The 22,460-nt window shown below is 37.0% G+C and overlaps 1 protein-coding gene across 1 annotated transcript in view; it reads right to left on the minus strand.

The window, feature by feature from the left end:
• The window catches only part of IARS2 (isoleucyl-tRNA synthetase 2, mitochondrial), a 36,268-nt gene that overhangs the window by 11,241 nt on the left and 2,567 nt on the right, over positions 1–22,460 (minus strand). Inside the window, exons 3-14 of the mRNA XM_081945758.1 lie at positions 22,156–22,312; positions 18,629–18,777; positions 18,494–18,543; positions 18,297–18,406; positions 18,115–18,205; positions 17,086–17,201; positions 14,353–14,522; positions 13,282–13,372; positions 12,760–12,911; positions 11,841–12,001; positions 4,126–4,228; positions 3,363–3,453 (exon numbers count right to left, since the gene is read on the minus strand). Of these exons, the coding sequence (XP_081801884.1) occupies positions 3,363–3,453; positions 4,126–4,228; positions 11,841–12,001; positions 12,760–12,911; positions 13,282–13,372; positions 14,353–14,522; positions 17,086–17,201; positions 18,115–18,205; positions 18,297–18,406; positions 18,494–18,543; positions 18,629–18,777; positions 22,156–22,312 (1,441 nt within the window). The remainder of the gene's footprint in view (positions 1–3,362; positions 3,454–4,125; positions 4,229–11,840; positions 12,002–12,759; positions 12,912–13,281; positions 13,373–14,352; positions 14,523–17,085; positions 17,202–18,114; positions 18,206–18,296; positions 18,407–18,493; positions 18,544–18,628; positions 18,778–22,155; positions 22,313–22,460) is intronic.

Here is a 22,460-nt window from a genome sequence, read left to right on the forward strand (position 1 = left end):
CTTTCTACAAAGCTACTAGAAGCGCTTGTGCCTTATAAACCTGCTCACCATAATTATTCAAACTCCATATAAAGTTGTAAGACTGCCTTTCCCTCTAACACTTCAATTACTTTTACAAAAATGTATATATTTAGATATAGCTGTAGCTAGCACATTTATTATGGTAAAAATTATTTATTAATAAAAATTCTGAATCAGTATTATGGGGCAACCTATTGAGTATTTAAAGGAATATTTTTTTTCTTCTCAATCATAATTTGTAAGTCACCCAACCATATTAATGATTTTTAAACATGATGTATTACTAGCACAATTACACTGGTAATAATTCTGATGTAGGGTAATGACATGTAATCCACAGATTGACAAGAAAAACTATTCTTTTAAGCAATCATGAACTGTAAGATAATTAAGCATATTACTTATTTTTTCTTTTTAAAATGGATATATTGATTTAGTGATTTATATATATATAAACGGCTGTGTGCGTGTGTGTGTATGTTCCAGCACAACTCTGGAACGCCGCAAGCAATTTCAACCACTTGGTACACAGATGACTTATTCTCTGGAGAAAAATACTGTGGGGGTAGGACATCCCTAACACTCCTCGGGGTGTGTATTCTGTTAAGATACAGCCTGTTGTGCCATACTGCCGTACTGGCTTCTAATGTACAGCGCAGTGGAGTTGCCATGGTAACGGCTTCACAGTACTCCACAAGGGGGCTCTCTCTGGTAAGGGGGAAAATCCAACATTAGAAATTACGTTTGGTCCGGATATTTTCCCCTTATAAATAAATACCTGGACAACGCTGGGTTATTGGCTAGTAATAATATAAAGAATCTCTGTCAAGTATGTGATTCTTTATATTTGTTCCCTGTCATGTATTGTTCCTTGATAAATTCAAATATAATACAGTAATAAAAATTATGAATTCATCCAGGCATTGTTATGAAAACTTTACACTGTTTCTCTGTGTTTCCAAAATACTGGATTCAATATCTATTCTTAACAATGTCTCATTTGAGATTGAAAAAACTTATGCAAATGGAGAATGACTTTTTAATTGCATATAATGTACTGCTTAACTTAGATGTTACATTCTTCTCCCACAAACATTTTGCAGTTTAACATAGATCACAAGCTTTAACAATCGATAAAGCTTTAATTAGGGTTATCATTTACAGTTAGAGGGCATAGGTCCTTAAAATCCTTTTCTGTTATTATTTGAGCAATGTACTGTGTATCTTTGATAAGAGACTTTAACCCATAGATTAAACACTGTGTGTTTTAATGGCAAGTACAATTATCTAGGCCTTTTCCTTTAAATACCCTGTCAGCACAAAAAGCAGGCATTATAAAACAGTATTGTTTTAGTTAAACATTAGTATGATAGCTCTGCTGGGAATTAGACTGCTGCATTTATCAGTTCTGGAAAATGATCTTGATGGTCACATATTTTCTTTATCTGATACCACACTGGCTGCTCCATTTTTAACTAGAGACTTGGATTAATTGTGTAGGAAGAACTCAAATTATGAAGTTTTAGTAGCTCCAATTCTGCATTAAAATTGCAGTTTGTGACTTTCATACAGGTAGACAGATCAAAAGCAGCATTTTGCTTTGCAACAAAGCCCGCTTTAGCCCAACTGCATACAATACATTCCAACCACTAAATCAATTCTAAGTCCAATTCATGCATATGCACACGATTATGCATGCATTGATCTTGATTGAGGATCAAGAAAAGTATCCTTTGAAGTAACACTGTGGTACAGAGTCCCAACAATGTGCAACAGAGGACAACAGTTTCATTGCTTTGCTTTGCAACCCTATAGGCTTCTGCTACACCTCCAGAGTTACCCCTGGCCTTGGAACAGAGCACCTTATAGCCTGATTTGAACTTTGCTTCAGTTGAATACATGGAGGACATTACAATTAGATAATGAATAGTAATTTTTCTAGAAGTCTGAAGGGGTAGTGGACTTACATTGGCTTGGCTGAAACTATACCTCTCTGCATTTAGCTTGGACCTTAGTAAAGCAGAGTTCCCAGTCATACTGAGTGTTACTTGCATTCCCCCAAACTTCCAATTGAACACATGGAGTCTGAGATGAGAATGTCTGAACTAGGCCACAGTAGCATGAAAAAAAGTAAATATGATTGATGGAATTTTCTGCACACCTCCCTATTATTCTCCCTATCATTTAACAGGAGATGCCATAGGCTCAGGACCAGGAATATATAACTTAATCTCATAATCCTATTTAAAGTCTCAAACATGGGTAATCTTTCATTCTAATGATTTTATTTTTTTTGTAAATGAAAGAGGAATTTATAGAAACCCAAATCACTAGTTGAAATAACCAGTGAAAGTTTCTAGCATGGCTGGGAAGGAAATACCTATAGGGCAGGGACTTTTAGCGCAGAGCTGGGCTAAGGGCTGTTGCATGATCAGACAAGGATCAGTCACTATCTCTCGTGGCTAGAGAAGACTATCAGAGCTTTTAATTGGTTATGATTTGGCTTCTGAATCTGCTTAAGTAATATGTGCAAGAAAGGAAAAATAAATGAGCAAAATACAATGTAATGTGTGAACTCCAACTGTAAAACCTTTCATGCTTAGTACCTCAAGTTTCATATCTTTTTGTTTCTCTGAATATGGTAAGAACTTTACAACATCAAATAAGTTAAATGACAGTGAATTTTGCATAATTAATAATTTCAAATCAAAGTGCAAGAAGTCGTTAGATAAATTCATTCTTGATGATACTATTGCTTCCCTGGGTTTCAAGGAAATTAAAAAAAATAATCCAGGGCCAACATGTTTTACAATTCAACAAGATTGCTATCAAACATTTGTGTACTCTTGGTTTAAAGTTCAAAAGCAATTGATGTCCTACACTAAATTGATTCCAAACTGCACTGGAGCTTCCTACTATTGTACTAGAAATTTCTGGATTGTTTTAAAATTAGTTCTACAAACTGTTTTACATAAATGAGAAGTGATCAACTAGAAGATATCTACACCCACGATTTTCAAACAAGTGATCTGCATTATATATGTTTACAATTACTAAGTCTTCTCTATATTGTATTTTCAAAATTCATTGTACTGCCTGAAAGTTGAGTACCACACTGTCATCTTAAAACACCTTTCTCCAAATTGTCACTCTCTGGATGTAGCTTAATATATTTCCGGGTCAGAGATAATCCAGTGGATCCTTCACAAAGCACATGACCTCTAAAGTTTTTTTCCATTTCTATGATTCTGATTCTATATCTCCTTCATTAAATGCAAGCCCAGTTATGTTTAAAATTTACCAAGCAATTCTGATGTACTTTTGAATTTAGAACTTCTTACCTCCTAAAACATGAGCCCAAGATGTTCCACTGTCAAACCAAATATCCAACACATCTTGTCCTTGTACATATTCCTGGATATCATTAGCAGCCTGATTTAAAAATATATGGGTTAAAATATATGAATTAAGAAAATAAGGACAACTTAAATTCTTCCATTTCCATTTCTGTACCAAAGAACCAGTAAAAGCATAATCACCAATTTTCTTAATGGCAACATGAATAAGACAACATTGCTGTATTTTGGATGTTCATTTGTTATGCACATTAGAAAGATGAACTTGTTTTTGTTGCAAGAGACTATCCTATTTTGGCATCTTAAAAGCTACCACATTATGTAATAAACCTTCTTGGTGTACAGTCCATTCCACCTGATTATGTAACTTTTTCATCTGACTGTAATTGTATACACACATACACAGGTATACATATAAGGTGTTTACGACATTGCCTTAAATCTCTGCTGCTCTTTGGGTAGATCTGGGAAATCATTTTCACAGAAATAATTGCTAATGCAGTTATTCTATGTTGGCTCACATCCAAAGTACGTTGGCCTATACTTTACTGTACTTGTTGGTAAGTCCCCAGAACTTTACAGCAGCATCACTTTCAGTAGACTAGGCCACTACTACAGGTCAGATCCAGGTTAGCCCTTTTATTTGCGAGGCTTCTGGATTGCCTGAATCCTGCCCCTTAATTCCAGATTTCAGCTACTCTTTGTAGTTCAGAGCTTCATAGAGTGCTTTCCATTATCCCTAATTTACCTTTGCCAGAGCCTCTTTGGGAAGAAGCTGCTCAATGGGAAGTGTCCACCAGACATCACTGCCATGTTGCTCCACTAGTTTAATAACATTCTCAGTGCTTTTTCTGCAAGAAAAAAAAGGGAATCAGTGACAGAAAGACAAGAAATTATTCATCTGTGTTCTGTAGGATGACATTCAATTGGAAAAACCAGGAGCCACTAAATGTTTTCACATATTAAAAAAGGCTAAAGTATAAATTATAGATAAACAATTTCCTAAACACATTATGGACAATCCATTCAAGATAAACAATGAAAGGCCTGAAAGAAATAGCAAGTGAGTAAAAAACGCAGCTGTGTAAAGCTACTTTTGCACACTTTGATCATTAATCAAAATGCTTCAGTTTAATAATACCCGATCTTAGCACTCTTGAACTTTTCTTCCTATGGATGTGCCATGTTTATACTACTAACCAAAGTTAAATAAGGGCCCCAACTTTTGATTTGCAATGGTTTCCAAATCTCAATGAGGTTTCCCACCTAAATCCATTAGAGAATAATGGATTTTCATGGCTATACATTTTCTTTGCTTTTCTAACATTAGGTCTAAGCCTGATGATCTAAGTCTTTGATAATTTTAAAATACTGTTTTGTTTTTTAAACAGCATCATAAAAAGGGGCTAAAATTCTACTCTTTCTCATTTATGAGGTCATCAAATCACCATCATCCCCCTTGCAGCTAATAATTTTTAATTTTTGTTGCAGCTGCAGGTTTCTCTCTCCTAATACTTGATGAAAAACTTATATAGGTTATGCTTTGTCTTCAAGTGAAGAGGAAATGACTGAAAGAAAACCTAGAGCAGTCTTCCCAAAATGCTGCTTATTTGCCATGATGGCTAATGAAGACATCAAGTCTGTAAAGGTCATCTGAGGCATGGGATGAGGATATTGTCGTGATCCTACAAAGATGGTTGAAGTTAGTCTCAATTATTTAACAGCACACTTTTTAAAAATCAAATTAAATCCTTAATCAAACCTGTAGTAGCTTCATGTAGTTTAAAAATCACAAGATCCCCAAATTTGTGTGACTAAAAAAGTGGCCTTTTATGGGAGAAGGTTGCCCATATCTAGAGATTTAATCCTAAAAAGAGTCTTTCAAGATTTCACAATAAAAATTATATTCTAGTTCTATCTTCCAGGTTCTTTTCATGGAAAATGACTTGTTCTAATGCCATATTTTGTCTGTATAAAGATAATAACAGGGAGGGAAGAAATGCTTGTAGCTATATTTTAAAATTGAGTATTTGGCTGAGGATACGGTATACCAAATTCCTTAAACTCAGAAGCCAGTATATAATTTCAGATTTATTTATTGAAGAAACTAGAATTAACATACTCTATAAAACAAGATATAGTCTCCAAAGAAAGAGTTTTTATAATTAAAAAAGTATGTGTGGTTGATATAGTTATAATAAAAATAAATATAAATAAAATTATAATTAATATAGCAGAGATATAGTAGAGATATTACTCAGACTTATATACCGCTTTACAGTGCTTTACAACATTTAAATATATAAACTTGATTTATTTATTAACTGTAATCATTAATAACTGTTCTTGCCCTTATAAAACCAAAGATTTTGCTGATTTCGTAACATTATTAGACCTTCAAGGAATACACATTATATTATCCTTAAAATCTTTCCTGTTTGTTTTCTCTTAGAAGCCATTCTTGTGGCTCTTGCCAAAATGGTTACAAATATCAGATATATATTTTCTGTTCTCAACTGTACAACGTGTATAACCCCCCCCCCCCAAACAATCTTAAGTTAAAAGTTCTCTCTACAGTGTAAATTCAACACCTTCCTCAAATAACGACTTATCACTCTGCAAATGGCAGGCCATAATTCACAGTGTAAGCAACAAGAGCCCTGCTGTAAAACTTTGCCCTATATTCGTATGCCATATCGGGCAGAACTCATATTACGTGTCATTCTCTAGGTTTCTAGTCTGGAAATCCACAGAGCAATTCACGCTACCATGACGCCAACCAATCATTTTGAACCCTGATATTGATTATGCCAAACGCTTATTTAGTGGGAAATTAAGCAGCATTCAGATATTTTTCAGGCATGGACAGAAACAGATGCTGACCATCCTCGCTCCTCTTAACAGCGTGGAGTGCCAGGTAACTTCTTTTTTATGTAAGATGCAGCTGATTTTTAAACTATTTAAGAATAGTGATATTGTCCATTTATAAAATGTAAGTTGTATTCTGGATCACTGTGACTGTAATACATGTCGAAGGATTAGATGATTCAAGCTGATTTAAGGTATTCTTTTTTAAGCAAAGGGCAGCAACTTGCAGCAATTTGGAAAATCTTAACACATTTTAACTTGCTTTTCAAGTTAAACTGGAGCATGAAGAAAGAAGCTGATTTAGCAAATAAAGTAATTCAACTTAAGCTTGAGTCATACCAACAAAATATTTATATTAATTACAGGTTTTCTGTATAACATATTACTTTTTACCATGAATGTTTTTAAATGTATTCAGAATTATTCAGGATTAGTCTATACCAATCGGTGGTATTTTCTTTTTAAAGCTGAAAATATTGAAGACCTATAGCGTTATTAGATTAAGACAATTAAAGAAATTATTGCACTGAGCTTTATACGTAAATCCATCACAATCAGTGTTTTTATTTCAAAGGTATGTTTCGTCCCTAAATTTACATCTTTCTGTTCTAATCAGTTTAATGTTTATTAAACCGAAAATGTCATGCCCTTAATCACAATATCAGAGGATTGTTTTCTTTAGAAAGACTTATCTATATTCAAACTCAATTTCCATTATTTTTACAGAGCCTTTGTTGGACAACTGACACCTGCTGCTGTTTATTCCAATTTGTATCGTACTCATGGAGTGGCAGTAATGTATAAGGTCCCAAATTCTCACAACATTCATTTTGGGTATCCGTAGGGGAGAAAGTACCGAATTGCGATAGAAAGAAAGAATGGTAATTTCTTTTTCCCATGTAGGCTCAGAGGGGCAGATAACTAATGGATCTTAAGCAGTGTTATCAAGTGTAACAGCAACTCCATGTGGAATAAGCCTCTTTCCAGTGGAGGTGGTGTTACTCTTGAAAGCCACTGATCTATTGACTGAAGAAGTAAATTATACCGAAAAGAAGTAAATTCAAGCAAATTTGTAATTACAACTATGTATTTAGCTACGTATCACCTCTACTGGTAAAGTTCGTGCTTTTTCTTTCTTTCTGAGCATCTTTTTTTTTTATTAAGGCTAGTCTTCCGGTTATTTCAGATAAAGAACCATCTATTCAGCAAAAGAGCTTTGGGGGACTCGATGAATGTTTCTCCCCTGAAATGAGGTCTAGGGTAATGACCTATGATTTGACAGACTGTGCTATCTAAGTCTGCCTGTCATTTCTGTAGGCCAATACTCTGCATGTTCACTACTCTCCAAGCAACACGCGTTTCTATGTTAAAATGCATGAATCAATATCAATGAAGGAAGTTAATTTTAAAAACAAAAGTCCTCTTTATGTTTTAACGATTTATCCTCTTAGTGTACTGCTATGACTTGCAAGTTAAAAGAAAAATTAAATGGTGCCTCCATAACACGTGTTTGTTTTCTCTCTGAAGAAATTATGAAGAGATATAATTTTGCTCTGGCGATTTAAAGGGTTCTTTATAAAAAGACCTGTGTCTAATGTAAATTATATAAATGGACAAACATATTAGCAAGACAGCACATTCAGGATTTGAACTGAGTTGCTGTACTTATAATATTTATGCTGCCCATTTTATTTTGTCTCACTGAGTTCTTGCCTGATGTTCACAGTTACTAGTGATAAACTGATGGACCGAATGGCTTTAGGAGCTTAAGCATGTTCACATTAACCAGAGTTAGCACGTGTAATGTTAAAACCCAACAGAAGAAATATTTAACATGGATAAAGCATAGCCATTCTTTTAAAACTGCTCTGGATTCAAAAACTCTAATAGAAGTTGGCCCATTGCGATGTTCATGGTCTGAAAAGGACTCCTCTGTGACAGGGAGACTTATCTGTATTTTGTTATCATTATCCTGGAATTTCTTCACCACAAGCAGCATCTATTCAATCGTACAAAGTCTATTATTCTTTATTTTTCAAACCTCTTAATTCACTAACGTGTTTTAAAAATGTAGAGAGCACAAGAGCATAATTTTTTCAGTAGTCATAATTATCTATGTAGATGTTTCTACTAAAAGCACTCATGTAAGAACCTAATAGACTAGATCAAAGCCACTAATTCCAGTAGGAATTGGTGAGAAATGTACTGACTTCCCAGCACTAGGCGTGTCATTGAAAATTGCTCTCCCTGTGAACCCTGGTTACCTTTCTTATTCAACTCTGCTCTTAAAAACATCTACTTGTATCTGTTGCAGAATATTTGCTCAAGGAGGAGTTTAAGCCGTCATACAAGGGAAAATTATAAGGTGTGTCTAAAATCAGAACCCTGGCAGTTTATACAAGCAAACCAACAAGACAAAGTTTCTAGAAAACCATATTTACTTTTTTTTAAAAAAAGATTGAGATATCTCTCAAAATTCTTTTATAACTAGGCACTGAGGAACAAGCAAGTCTTTTACTCTCAAATTGGTAGGTTCTTATAATGCACAAAACACTGACAAACACATTTTCTCCTTTCATCAATTAAACCCAGCTCAAAAAACAATCTTTTTTCGCCCTTTGCACACAACCAACCCTGAGCACCTCAATCATGAACAAATGGGAAAGTATTTCTCATAGAAGCAATTGACATATCCTCTCCTTTATTTTTTTTTCTGGACAAACCGGCAGGCTAGGAGATTAGAACTAGGTTGTGTTGGAGCACAACCAATAATATCTAGTCCAAAAACATCTAATCTCATTCTCCCCTCCCCCTCACCAGTTACTGAATGATCAAATACCAGATTCGAACAACTAGAATGAAATAGAATTTCTAAGAATCCCCAAAACTTCATTATTTTATCCCCCCACCCCATCTTCCAATAGATTTTAAAGGCTCCTTTCTCTAGAACTTTTATTTCATTCAGTACTGATCACGGGATACTGCAGGGTTTGTTAACATTTACCCTCTGGATGGTTTTTACTGGTATTGTTTCATTAAATGGAATTATGTTTTACATGTTGTCCTCTTTAATACTGTATGTTACCTAGGGGTTATCTTAGGAAGCATTTTAGAAATCGATATATAAACGTAAATAAATCTACAATGAGAATTGTGTTTCCCATTACCATTCCAAGCCAAGAGCCCCGTGATATAAACATCATAGCCTTCATTTTTGTGTCTTTTCAATACTGTGACGTAACATTGGTTTCTTATAGGGAAAAAGCTGCTTTTCTGGCAGGTATTTTGTCCCAAGTTTTAATTGTCTGAAGCTTCATTTCAGATTAATGGCACATGTTACATATAAGATTACACCTACACAAGCCTGCAGTTTGGTACTACTCTGATGAGGAGAAAAACTAAAAAAACAACAACAACAAAAAAACCTTAAGATGAGAAACATATTTTCGCTACAAATTAACTCTTCACCTCCCCAACCCACCCTTTACTGTTTTTGAATTACATTTGCTTCTATCTATAGTTCTCTCTGAAAAAAGACAGCAATGGTATATGTAACATACAGTTTTTCCAGAACAATCACATACTGAAGGAGTCACATGATGTAGATTCTCTATGTAAAGCAGTAAAAATGAGTCTTTTGAGTTTGCAACTTGTGTTGGATCTGGAGATGTACCATATTTTGCATAGCATTTCAACAGACATATTTCAAATGTGGTACGGTCAGAATTCTTTTGTGAGTGTTTCAGGGCATGGGTAATATGATGAATAGCTTAAGCTCTTGCAAGACTAAATATACCCATTTTGTTGCTTAATCTTCTTTCCCAAAGTTCAAAAAGGGGCCCCTGATGTCAAATTTTGGGAGACTCACTCACTTGGGAGGAATGCAAAGGGATGTGAATACATTTTTGTATCCCTTCTTTCATTTAAAATTACTATTAAACATATTTCTCCTTGCAACACCAATACTGCAGTTGTAAACTCACCAACAGAGAGCGCTATTGTTCTGGATTTCAAGAAACCCTGGATTTAGGTTTATAAATAAAAGTAGAAAATTGTTTTTACTATGATCAAGCATTACAAAGAAATAAATGGATTCCTAGAATGTTAATCAACTTGAGTGGAGATTAAGAGTTAGGCCAAAACTGGACCCCACTGCTTGAGAAAGGAGGATTTACATCACAGAGCAAAACACTGTTTAGCAGCTCCATTTCTGATATAAAAAGAAACACTGTCTCCTTTACTTAACAAAAGCAGCCTCATGAAGTATGCATTACTACCTCTCCTGTCCCATTCTCAACATCACCAACAGTTGCTGCAAGGTTAGTCATAGTGAGCAGAAAAATGAGCAGGCCTTTTGCTATATCACAGACTTATGCAATCAATATGACTCCCTCTTAAAAAGGCAGAGGTTTCCCCTGTCCAGTCATCTCCAACTCTAGGTGACAGTGCTCATCTCCATTTCTTAGCAAGGGAGCTAGCTAGCATTGTCCAAAGATGCTTCTGAGGTCATGTGGCAGGCATGACTGGGGCACATGGAACATTGTTATCTTCCCACCAAAGTGTTATCTATTTATCTACTTTCATTTGCATGACTTCAAATTGGTACCGGTATATTTGCAGGAGCTGGGGCAAAAATGGGAGCTCATCCTTTCATGTAGTATTTGGATTTTGAACCTCCAACCTTTTGGTCAACAAGCCCAGCGCCTTAACTGGTAGGCCACCCTGTTCCCTATGACATACTTTTAGTACATATAAAAAAGAGAACACTAGAGGGAATGACACAAAACATTTAGGTTTGCTTGTCAATATGTATTTCTGGGTCCATCAGGTTTAACATAATTCTCAATAGTGTCCCAAGCACATCTCTCTATTTGCACCCGTTATGAATGATAGCATTATTTTATTCAAATAAATAAAATACTGCACTTGAGGAACTTTTGTCCAGTTGAGAAATAATAACAATCCTTTATCTCTTGGGTTGGATTTTTGTGCGTGTGTGTGTCTCCAGTGAAAAGGATCTGTGCAATCATACGAAAACAAAAGTACTTTTTCTACTCACTGTAATGTATTCTCAGCTAGCTAGTTTCTTACACCCACACCAATTACTTGTTTTGAAACACCACCACCTTGTACTCACTGAGGTATATATAAAATGTGGATGTGTGTTGCTGTATCACAAAAGCTTCCTCACTTGTTTTAATAATGAACTTAGAAACCAGAAAGAATTATATACCATCCCAGTTCTGGAATGGATTACATCCCATATTAATCTCTGAGTGAAAACACCCATTGATTCCAAACATATATTGAGGCAACTTGGGGTGGGGTGGGGTTTGGAGATAATTTCTTGGTCACGTATGAACAAGAGCTGCAAATCCCATACCCATTCCAAAGCAGCTTTATCAACTCCATCCCATAGCCATACCAAAGCAACTCTATCACTGGGACAGCAGCAGGTGCTAAAAATGGTACAACACTGCATTATTTACTTGGTAAATTACTGCTCTGTTGAAAAATGAAAACAGTATTTCTGCACCAACTATTATCTTTCCCTCCCTTCCCCCTTTCCCCAAAATAGGTTGATGAGATACTTACTTGTTTATTAAAGGCTCCCCTGTTGACTTATGGTAAAAAACTGGAATGGGGACACCCCAGTGCCTCTGCCTTGATATGCACCAATAGGTTCGTCTTTCCAACATTTCTAGCATTCTGTTCATTCCTGAGGCTGGGACAGTTTTTACTTTCTTTAATGCTTCCTGAAAAAGACACAAATGATATGAGGGAAATACCAAAGGTTAGAGGCTAAGGGAAGAAGAGGGATCACTGTTCTTTAGTAGATTGTTATAGTAAAATAAAAATGATGAAAAGTATACCAATCTTGATGGTAAGTTGATAGTCAAATGAACACGTTCAAAATATTTCAAATATTATGCATGTAACAATTCAACCAATGTTCACAAGTGTTGCTAAAATAATAAGAAGCCCAATACCATTTAATTCTTCATAAGTGCTTCTTATTGTTGTGTGATTTTTAATCTGTCAGTTCTCTATAAATTCTTTTACATGAAAGGCAGACAGATATCATGCTTTCATTTGATCGCATACAGCCCCAAAGTCAGCACCCCACCTAGTGGTGTGCAGAAATAAGATTCATATAGTTGATCATTTAAGATAGAAGTTAAGTGTCTTCTACCAGTTGGAGACTATACTTTTTTATTTTTTAACAACTGAGACTCAGAGTTCTAGAGATTGTGGATAGTAATGTAATAACATGATGTGAGTGGGTGGGGCCAGAATTTTAGCAGGTTTCTTGAGATAGAGTTATCCAATTTTGCTCAACAGAAAAAAAGAGGAAAAAAGTACAGTATAAATTTTAGTGGCCCAATCTGAAGTTACTCAGTAGATACGATGCATATCATGGATGATGTAAATTGAATTATAAAAAAACAATAATGTATCATAAAGTGTAATGAAAGTGACAGAGGTCCATTTCTATCAGAAACACATTATGTACCTGAGCAGCAGGCTTGAGATTCTCTGTATTAATGAACCACTGTTTGCTGGCGCGAATAATCACAGGTTTTTTAGTCCTCCAGTCATAGGGATAGCTGTGTACATATTTCTCTTCTTTCAATAAATTCTTTGCTGCTTGAAGCATCTCAATGACTATGAAAGAGTAAAAATATATGACTTATTTTCAGCTTTAATTCAGAAATCTTTTGTAGGCAGTCAATTCAGACCTCTGATAAAAGTTTCTGTTCATCCCCTGGAAGTCTACTCAGTAGAGAAAAAGGCAGGCATTATGAAAACAGTAATGGCAGCCCCATGTAGTTTTGGTCTAATGTTGACTAATACTGATATACACTATGTATTTGTGTGTATGTGTGTAATTTATATAAAGATTTTCATGGCTTCTGCATAACTGAGGGCAGCCCAAAAAAAGAAAAAAGAAAAAAGAAATTGCCCATCTCTGGTCTAAAAAAATAGGTCACTATTTCCCCCCTGCCTAATTTATAGTACAAAATACAATACAAACCAGTCTCATTTCCTTCTCCAAGAACAGCTTTCTTTTGGAGCTCTGAACCTGCAGCTTCTGTGAAAAGTCCATCTTCATCTACCAGACAGTCCTGGGTAAGAAAAATTGTTTAAACCTTTGTAAAAAAAAAAGTTCTCAAATTTGTCAGCAAATATAATTTCACAAAGATGTGATTAGACTAACTATCCCTAAACTACTGAGGTTATATTTTTTTTCCCTGCAAAGTAAGCCAGAACATTTTCATCTTCAGACGTAACAAGAGATATTTTAATGATTGCAGAGGCATTAGTTTTGGCAAGCAGTTACCCATTCTAAGAGGAAATACTGTATAATTCTTAAGCCAAAAGCAAATGAAAACCATTTTCTTATTTCGTTTAAAATTTAGAATATTTATCTTAGAAAATAGCCTTGGTTCCCATAATTTGCATTTGACTATACCTCGCTACCAATGGAATGGATGCATCTGGGAGCAGGGATTCTCCCTCCCTTATTCATAGTTCTGAAATCAATTCTAAAGAGTTGTAGCAAATTTGGAAAGTTGCAGGGGAAGTAAGATAAGGGAAGTATCACTATATCAGGGGTGTCCAAACTTGGCAATTTTAAGACTTGTGGACTTCAACTTCCAGAATCCCCAGCCAGCAGAGCTGGCTGGGGAATTCTGAGAGTTGAAGTCCACAAGTCTTAAAGTTGCCAAGTTTGGACACCCCTGCACTATATAATTACAAATTTGTTTAAAGAACCCAGATTTAAACTTTACAGAACACTGCAACAATTCTCAGTATGCACAAAGTGCATATCAATGACTTTCAGTATGTTCTCCAACCTTCAGGCCTGGCATTATACATAGAAGACAGGGGATGAGTAGGCAACAGAAAAGCCTTGCAGGTTGTGATTTAAAGTCTACTACTATACCTTCTTTCTCACTTTTTAGCTATACTTCAGGTAGCTTACACAATGATTTTAAAAGGTTTCCACTCATCCTTTTCAACTTGAAAGGTTTTGATACATGATAGTTTTGGTGGGAGCAGGAAAAACATAGATTAAAAACAAAGCAAAATAAGACCACAGTACCATGGGCAGTTGATGATGAGAAGCTACACTGTAATCTTCCATACCATGAGCTGGAGCTGTATGCACTAATCCTGTTCCTTTTGATATGGTCACATGGTTTGCAGGCAAAAGAGGAGACTGCCTTCCAGGAATTGTTGGATGGGAACAAATTCCACTTTCCAAATCTGTCCCTGAAAACAGCAGAATTAAAACTGTTCACTATCTGCCATATTCTGCCTACTAGTGGGGGAAATAAAATTTTAATAATTACATAACTAATAAGACTCTCACACTGAAATTGCATATTATATTTTAAAGTAATCTGATGCAGATAGCTATATTCACTAATTCAGGTTATTAGTTATTTAGAATGGGCATGATTACAAGTCAAATGAATGATAACAGTAAAAACCAATTATTATTTTAAATAACTAACAACATCTGGAGTACCACTGGAACACCATCATCACTGACTAAATCTTTATCAGTCTATTGCAAAAAGCAATTTTACCTGAAATACATCCTGCCATGATACGTTTAACGTCATCAAACAACATCTGTCTATTCCAAGTACTTTAGAATGATTCAGTAGGTGAATAAAAATGCCAAATCCAGTCTAACATTTGGCCGACTGCATAATCAACAACAACAATTTTTCTCACATCTTCCAATCCAGCTTTTCTTAATATATATTCAACATATAGTTTGAATAAATAAAGGAAGAGTATACAGTCTTGTCTCACTGCTTTGCCAACCTAGAAACAGTCTCTTTTGCCGTATTCTGTCTGTACTGTGGCTTCAGAAAATAACGTTGTTGCATAGGAACAATGAATAGAATAGAAACAAGAATATTTGCTACTAGTGTCTCTAATAGGTAGTGTATCAATATGACCCAAGACTTTAAAAAAATCCTCTATATGGAATAGATACAATGTTTTAGAGAACTAAGAATTGTATACTTCTGCAATTGTGCCATAATAGGGATGCATGATTTTGGCCCTACCCTTTTGCAAAAAAGAAATCTAAAAACAGTTTCCATTATAAGCATATTAAAAAATAAAAACCAAATTTGCTTGATTAAGAATGTTTTTTCAATCATATGACTGTATTAAAACAATATAAATTCTAATGCAGTTCTGTCATGTTGTCTGTCCTATTAAATAAATAATAAATAAATTTCACTCTCACACACACTTTTAAAAGATTGATGATTATCTTGAACTGCAATATTAAAGAGCTCATTCAAGCTACAAAAATGTAATCTTCCAGCTATTTCATCTCTTGTGAAAGTCAAGATGTTCCTACTGTCAATTTAACTAAAGCAATAAAGGAACAGAAGGCAACTGCAATAAAACACAACAGCAACATTGTCCATTGTTGGTAGCTTGAATACATGTAAGATTGATGTTGGCCACTGGAAATTGGTAACTACCTTTTTCCTACCGTGTTTCCCCGAAAATACGACCTGTCCTGAAACTAAAGCCTTGCTAAACTAGGCTAACTAAACTAAAGCGTGGGCAAAAATATAAGCCCACCCCCTAAAATAAGCCCCCTGGGCAATCCCCCCCATCCAGCCAGGCAGAGCACTGCTCTCCGACCTAGCAGTATCCCAAATGCGCAAAGCCACGGGAACGAGTGCTGTGCTGGTGCTGTGCCCAGCTGAAGAGGGGGGGTTGCCGGGAAGCTGCTCTCTTGCGAGCGGGTTCCCAAAGAGGGCACAGCCTCAGGGTCGAATGGCTGTGTTGCGCTGTCGCAACAGCAACACAACAGCCATAAGATGACCATGCTCACGAGCAGTCGCCCGGCAACCCCCCTTTAGAGCCAGGCACAGTGTCACTGACCGATCTAGCGGTACCCGGAAGGCACCAAGCAACGCAAGCGCCTGTTCGCCGCCCTCCGCCACCCGCGGCTCGACGCCTTTGGAATGCCCCTAGGTGAGTGAATGGGGCTCTGTATGGCTGGCAAGGGGAGTTGCACGAACGGATGTCGCTCTGGGAGTACGCTCTATGGTTGTGGGCTGCAGAGCATACAACCATAGAGTGTACAACCATAGCGCGTACTCCCAGAGCGGCATCCATCCTCCGTTGCGGCTTCCAAAGCACGGAGGTAGGATACCCCTCTGGGAGTACGCTCTATGGTTGTATGCTCTGCAGCCCACAACCATAGAGTGTACTCTCAGAGCGACATCCGTTCACGCAACTCCCCTCGCCACCATACAGAGGCCCATTCACGGGAGGCGGAGGGTGGCGAACAGGCGCTCGGGTTGCTTGGTGCCTTCCGGGTACCGCTAGATCGGTCAGCGGCGCTGTGCCCGGCTGGAAAGGGGGGTTGCCGGGCAGCTGCTTGCGAGCATGGTCACCTTATGGCTGCTGTGTTGCTGCTGCGACAGCACAACACAGCCATTCGACCCTGAGGCTGTGCTCGGCTCTTCGGGAACCCGCTCGAAAGAGAGCAGCCGCCTGACAACCCAAAAACAATAACCCTTCCCCTTTAATAAGCCCAAGGCCACATTTCGTGGGTCAAAAAAATATAAGACCCTGTCATATTTTCGGCAAAACATGGTAGTAAAAGTTCCAATGTAGTATTGTTCTCAAAACCATATGAAAAAAATAATTCTAAATGTGCGTGCACAGTTCTTGAATGCCACAAATCTGCCACTTTAAAACTCCCCTACGAGGAACAAATTCACTTTCATTTTTCTCTATATTGTATCATTCATTCAAAATTAATGGTTTTATTGCAATGCATTTTTACCTTTAAACGTTGAAATCACTTCAAATTGTGTATCCAAAACAGCAGCTATAGACTGAACTCTATCTGCAGCAACTATAAAATGCTCCCCGGTACTGGAACACTTCACAATGGAATACCTACAAATACATTTGGATCTTTCAGATTTTGAGTAGTTACATTAGCACTACATAATGTTATATTAAAAACATGAAAGCATTGGAAAGATACCCAAAACTTAATATTGAACGCTTCCATTTCATTATTAATATTGGTGCTGTCACAAAAATGTTTCTCATGGAAATGGGAATGTTATATCAATGAATTTTCACAGAGTTCCTCCTGACAACTGTGATTACAAAGAAGAAATCCCTAATCTAAGTTCAAAACTTACATTTAATTATTTTTGTACTGTGTTTCCCCGAAAATAAGACAAGATCTTATTTTCTTTTGACCCCCGAAATAAGCACTTGGCCTTATTTTCGGGGAGGTCTTATTATTTTTGAGGTGGCGGAGGTGGTGAGTGTGGTCACCTCATGGCTGCTGCAATATTTTTGAGGAGGGCTTATTTTTGGGGGAGGGCTTATTTTAGCACATGCACTCAAAAGCCCAATTGGGCTTATTATTCAGGGAGGTTTTATTTTCAGGGAAACAGGGTACATTATATTTTGCATCTTTTAATCCATTTCAAACATGCGACAAATGCTTATTTCATATACTGTATCTTTCTTCTATTGACCATAGAGGAAAAATTGTTGGAGACTAGGCATGGTTTACACATGCAGCATAAAATCATATTTTCTTTAGCTGGGCATATAAAAATAAATAAAGGGCTATAAAGTATAAAGAAAACTGGAAGATTTATATTACCTGTAAAAATAAAGGAAAGGGCAAGAAATGGGAAAAAAACATAGATATCTAGGTGATGTTAAATATAATATTTCCTTTAAAACACCCACATGTAAGATACCTTAATTCCATATGATCTTCAGCAAAATAACACATAGCTCTCAAGAACACTATGCTCTAGTAATAAAGTAAATAAATACGTACTCCAGATTTGGCATAAAACAGACAGCTTGATTGGCTACAATAGTCCAGGGCTGGGTGGTCCATACTATCAAACTCACTGCAGGTAATCCATCTAGTGGTAGAATCATATTTAGCACAAGTTATCTTAAGTACATTAGAAACACATTTAAACAAAATGAATTTAGAACATACATAAAACATACCTAGCGCAGAGGCTACTTTGGGAGGGGGTTTCAGCAAGGGAAATCTGATATAAACAGCTTGACTAGTATGTTGCTGGTTGTATTCAAGTTCTGCTTCAGCCAAAGCTGTACTGCATGAAGAATCAGCATGAATTGTATTTTAGTGCAAAGCTCTTCCATCCCCAAAGATAAGGGTAAAAAGTATGACAATATCTTACTTTGTTGAAGGAGACCAAAACACTGGCTTATAGTCTTGATAAATAAAACCCTAGGGAATAAAACAAAATTAAGAAGTTAAAATCTATTTAGCCTTATACGTAATGTAAATATCCCTCGACCATATATTAACCTACCTTTTCATACATTTGGTGGAAAACACTCAACTGTTTTGCTTCATACTTTGGATCAAATGTGTAGTAGCAGTTCTCCCAATCTGCCATTATGCCCCAGCGCATAAATGCGGATTTCTGTTTTTCAATTACCTTTTCTGCAAACGCTTTGGCTGAAGAAGGAATAGTCATTTTTAATATGAATTCACCCAATGTTACGTGAAGCTGAAAACAAGTATAAACTAAAGAATAATCAGAAGCCAATTATTTTTCTTTAGTTATTTTTGGTAGACAGACATAGCAGTTGAACTTAACTTCCTGACAAATTCCCACAGTTTTCTTGGTAAGGTTTTTGGAAGTGGTTTACCGTTGCCTACTTCCTAGGGTTGAGAGAGAGTGACTGGCTCAAGGTCACTCAGATGGCTTCATGCCTAAGGAAGGACTGAAACTAAGGCTCCTAGTTTCTAGCTAGCTGCCTTAATGCTATACCAAATTGGCTCTACAAATATATTTAATAATAAATAATAATAATAAATTTGAATTTATTAGCCGCTCCCTTTCCAGACAGGACTCGGGGCGGCGTACAATAAAGCATATAAAACATAAAACATATGTACAAACATATAAACATACATATATACAAAGACATACATGCACGGAGGAGGTAACAAATTACATCACATTTAGACAGTTAAAAATCACCATTAAAATACCCCAATTGTAAAAACACAATTTAAAATTTAAAAATTTAAAAGGACTGTCAGGAGGAGTAAGAAAAATTACGGTTGAGCCAGGCCAGATAATTGAAAGAGGTGGGTCTTCAGCTGTACACGGAAGGAGCGGAGATCGGAAGTAATCCTGATGTCATGGGGGAGGTCATTCCACAGGGCTGGGCCCATCACAGAGAAGGCTCTGCTCCTGGGTGTCGCCCCCCGACACTGTTTGGCGGACGGCACCCGAAGAAGTCCCTCTCTGTGCGAGCGGATGGGTCGTAGGGATGTATGGGGCAGAATACGATCCCGCAGGTAACTAGGTCCTGAGCCATGGAGCGCTTTAAAGATCGTAATCAAGACCTTGAAACGCACCCGATAGACCACAGGAAGCCAGTGCAGCTCGCGCAGGAGAGGTGTTACAGGGGAGTATCTAGTCCTCCCCATAATCACCCGCGCGGCCGCGTTCTGGACCAACTGTAGTCTCCGAGTGCATCTCAAGGGAAGCCCCATGTAGAGAGCATTGCTTTTTTTTATGTCATTATTTTTCTACTTAGCGTAATTATAAATATAATAAATAATCCTTTATTGAATCCTAGAAGAACATTTAATTTATCCTACATATCTCATTTTATTCAAGAAAACATCTAATACTTGTATTGTGTTTTGTCCCTCTGTGCTCAGTTTCTATCAGCAGCTGCTTAATGCCAGATCAATCTGCAGTAAAACTCACCTCATCCATGACATCTATTTATGTATGGGAGAGCCAATCTGGCTTGTATCACTGAGACTTGGTTGGGCACAGAGTGGGGTTTTCCCTGTATGAAATGTGCTCTTCAGGATTTTGAGTGTGACCTCAACTGAGACTCTGGGGCAGAGGTGGCAGTTGTTATTTATAAGTCTCTGGTGACCTCCACAGGGCCTGCCCTTGACATCTTTGGATGTGAGGCCTTCTTTCTGAAGCTGAGCCAGAGGAAACAATGGGGATTGGTGCTATTGCCTTCTTCCTGCAATGAAGCTGCATTCCTGCCTGTGCTACTGGACTTGGTATCTGAACTGGTACAGATGTCCCCGGGCTTATGGTTCTGGGGGATTTCAACTTAGTGTCTCTGGGACTTAGGTAGCAGAAGTTCATGGTCACCATTGTGGCCATGGGCCCATTTCAGTTAGTCATAGTTCAACTGACACGGGAATCTAGTGTTCAGCTCATAACAGTGGTGTTGTGATCTGGATTTGGGAGTTCATTAACATGTCCTGCCCTCTTCATCTTAGGGTTCTCAGCTGCTGTCCTTCACTGAAGGGAGTGGGGTTTATTTGATAGACATGCCTCAGGCACCTAATGGACTCATTGCAGTTTTCAGGGGAGTTTGGGGGTTTTCCTCGTTCCTGCTTGAGAAAGTGGCAAAAGTGCTGGGCCAAATCTCACCTGTGTGTATTCTGTACACCTTTGTCATCTTTATGCTGGACAGGGTTTCGCTCCTCTGGAGTGAACTGGTGCACAATTTGAGGGTCCTTCTAAACTCATGGCTCCAGCTTGATAAGTAGGTGGCAGATGTGGCTAGGTGGTCTTTGCGTCCTTTCCTGGACCGGGAGGCCTTGCTCTCAGTCACTCATGCCTTAGTCATTTCCTATTTGGATTTCTCCACTGCATTTTCAATGGGAATGCCCTTGAAGACTATTTCGAAGTTATGACTGGTACAGATTGCAGCAGCACACACCAAATTAGGTATCCATATTACATCTCTATTGCATGAGCTATTTTGGCTTCATTTCCTTCTGGCCGTAATTCAAGGTAGTGGTTATCACCTTTAAAGCCCTACATGGCAAGGATCCAGGTTATTTGCAGGATCACATCTCCCTAAGAATATCTGCCCATTCCATTAGATTGGATAGTACAGGCATAATCCAGATCCTTTCCCTGAAAATCTACCACTTAGTGGCATCTCGGAAGCATGCCTTTTCTGTGGTTGCTCCTACCCTCTCCCTAGGGATTCAGCAGGCCATCTTTTAACCTTCTGGAAGCCCATCAAGATCTGGCATTTTATCAAGGCACTTAGCATTCTGCATTAAATAGAAAGAATGGTATATGGATAATTGAAGCTTGCTGCGGATAATTAAGGAGCAGGGTTTTTCTTTGACTGTTTGACGTTACATTTTATTATTACTGATTTTCTTGCTATTTAAGATAGGCAGACCTGATTAAGGTAGGCAGTCATATAATTCTTTTCAATAATAAACATCTAGGATTAAAACCAACCTACCAAATATTAGTTTAAGAGAGGGTGAGAAACAAAATTGTATCTAAAGTTCTATTAGATTGAACTCTGAATTTTAAACAAACAGAGCAGAGTGCATTTTAAATTGTACTATGTCTTACATATATTAATAAATACATATACATATAGATAACGGCAGCTTTTTCTATTCAGAGTAAAACTAACTGGCAACCTAATCAGTACATTATTGTTACATTTGCAATTCTTCCTTCTACTATCTCTAAGCTCCCAATTTGTCCATGTTTTCTTGTCTTATGGATAGTAATATAAATGTTAAAAAGTAAGAGTTTTTAAAAAGTAAGTAGGCAGCCTGTAGCTTCTCAATTGTCACTGAAAATCAACTTTTAGTAGCTTCATCCATTATGGTCAATGGTAATGCATACTGATAGTGGTTCTTCAACATCATTTGAAGGTCACTCTTTGCCTATTGGTGTTTTAAATTATGTATTTCATCTTAGAAGGTATCTCTAATTGAAAGTGGAACAATATTGCTGTTCTCCAAAACATGTTGTCATGGAATAACATTTGCAGATTTCTCTAAAAGTGTTTATCAAAGGAAAGATACCTTTCTTTCTGACTTCCATTGGTGGAAGATGTTTTGTTTCTCCACATTCTGATAATGCTTTCAACTCAATGGGTAACCCATGGCAATCCCATCCAGGGACATAGTGCACTTTATAACCATTCATGACATAGAATCGATTTGTGATGTCTTTTAAAATCTGAAAGGAGAGGAGAGAGAAATAATTATTGAAATTCATACTTTCATCTTGCTTTATAATTTTCTTAACTTCTACAGTATTCCAGTTAGATCCAGCAAGCTATACCCTAACAAATTGTTTTGTACGATTTCTATTCCAAAAGGAATCT

The sequence above is a fragment of the Natrix helvetica genome (assembly GCF_964273705.1).
Source record: "Natrix helvetica genome assembly, chromosome: 2".
Classification (NCBI taxonomy): Eukaryota; Metazoa; Chordata; class Lepidosauria; order Squamata; family Natricidae; genus Natrix; species Natrix helvetica.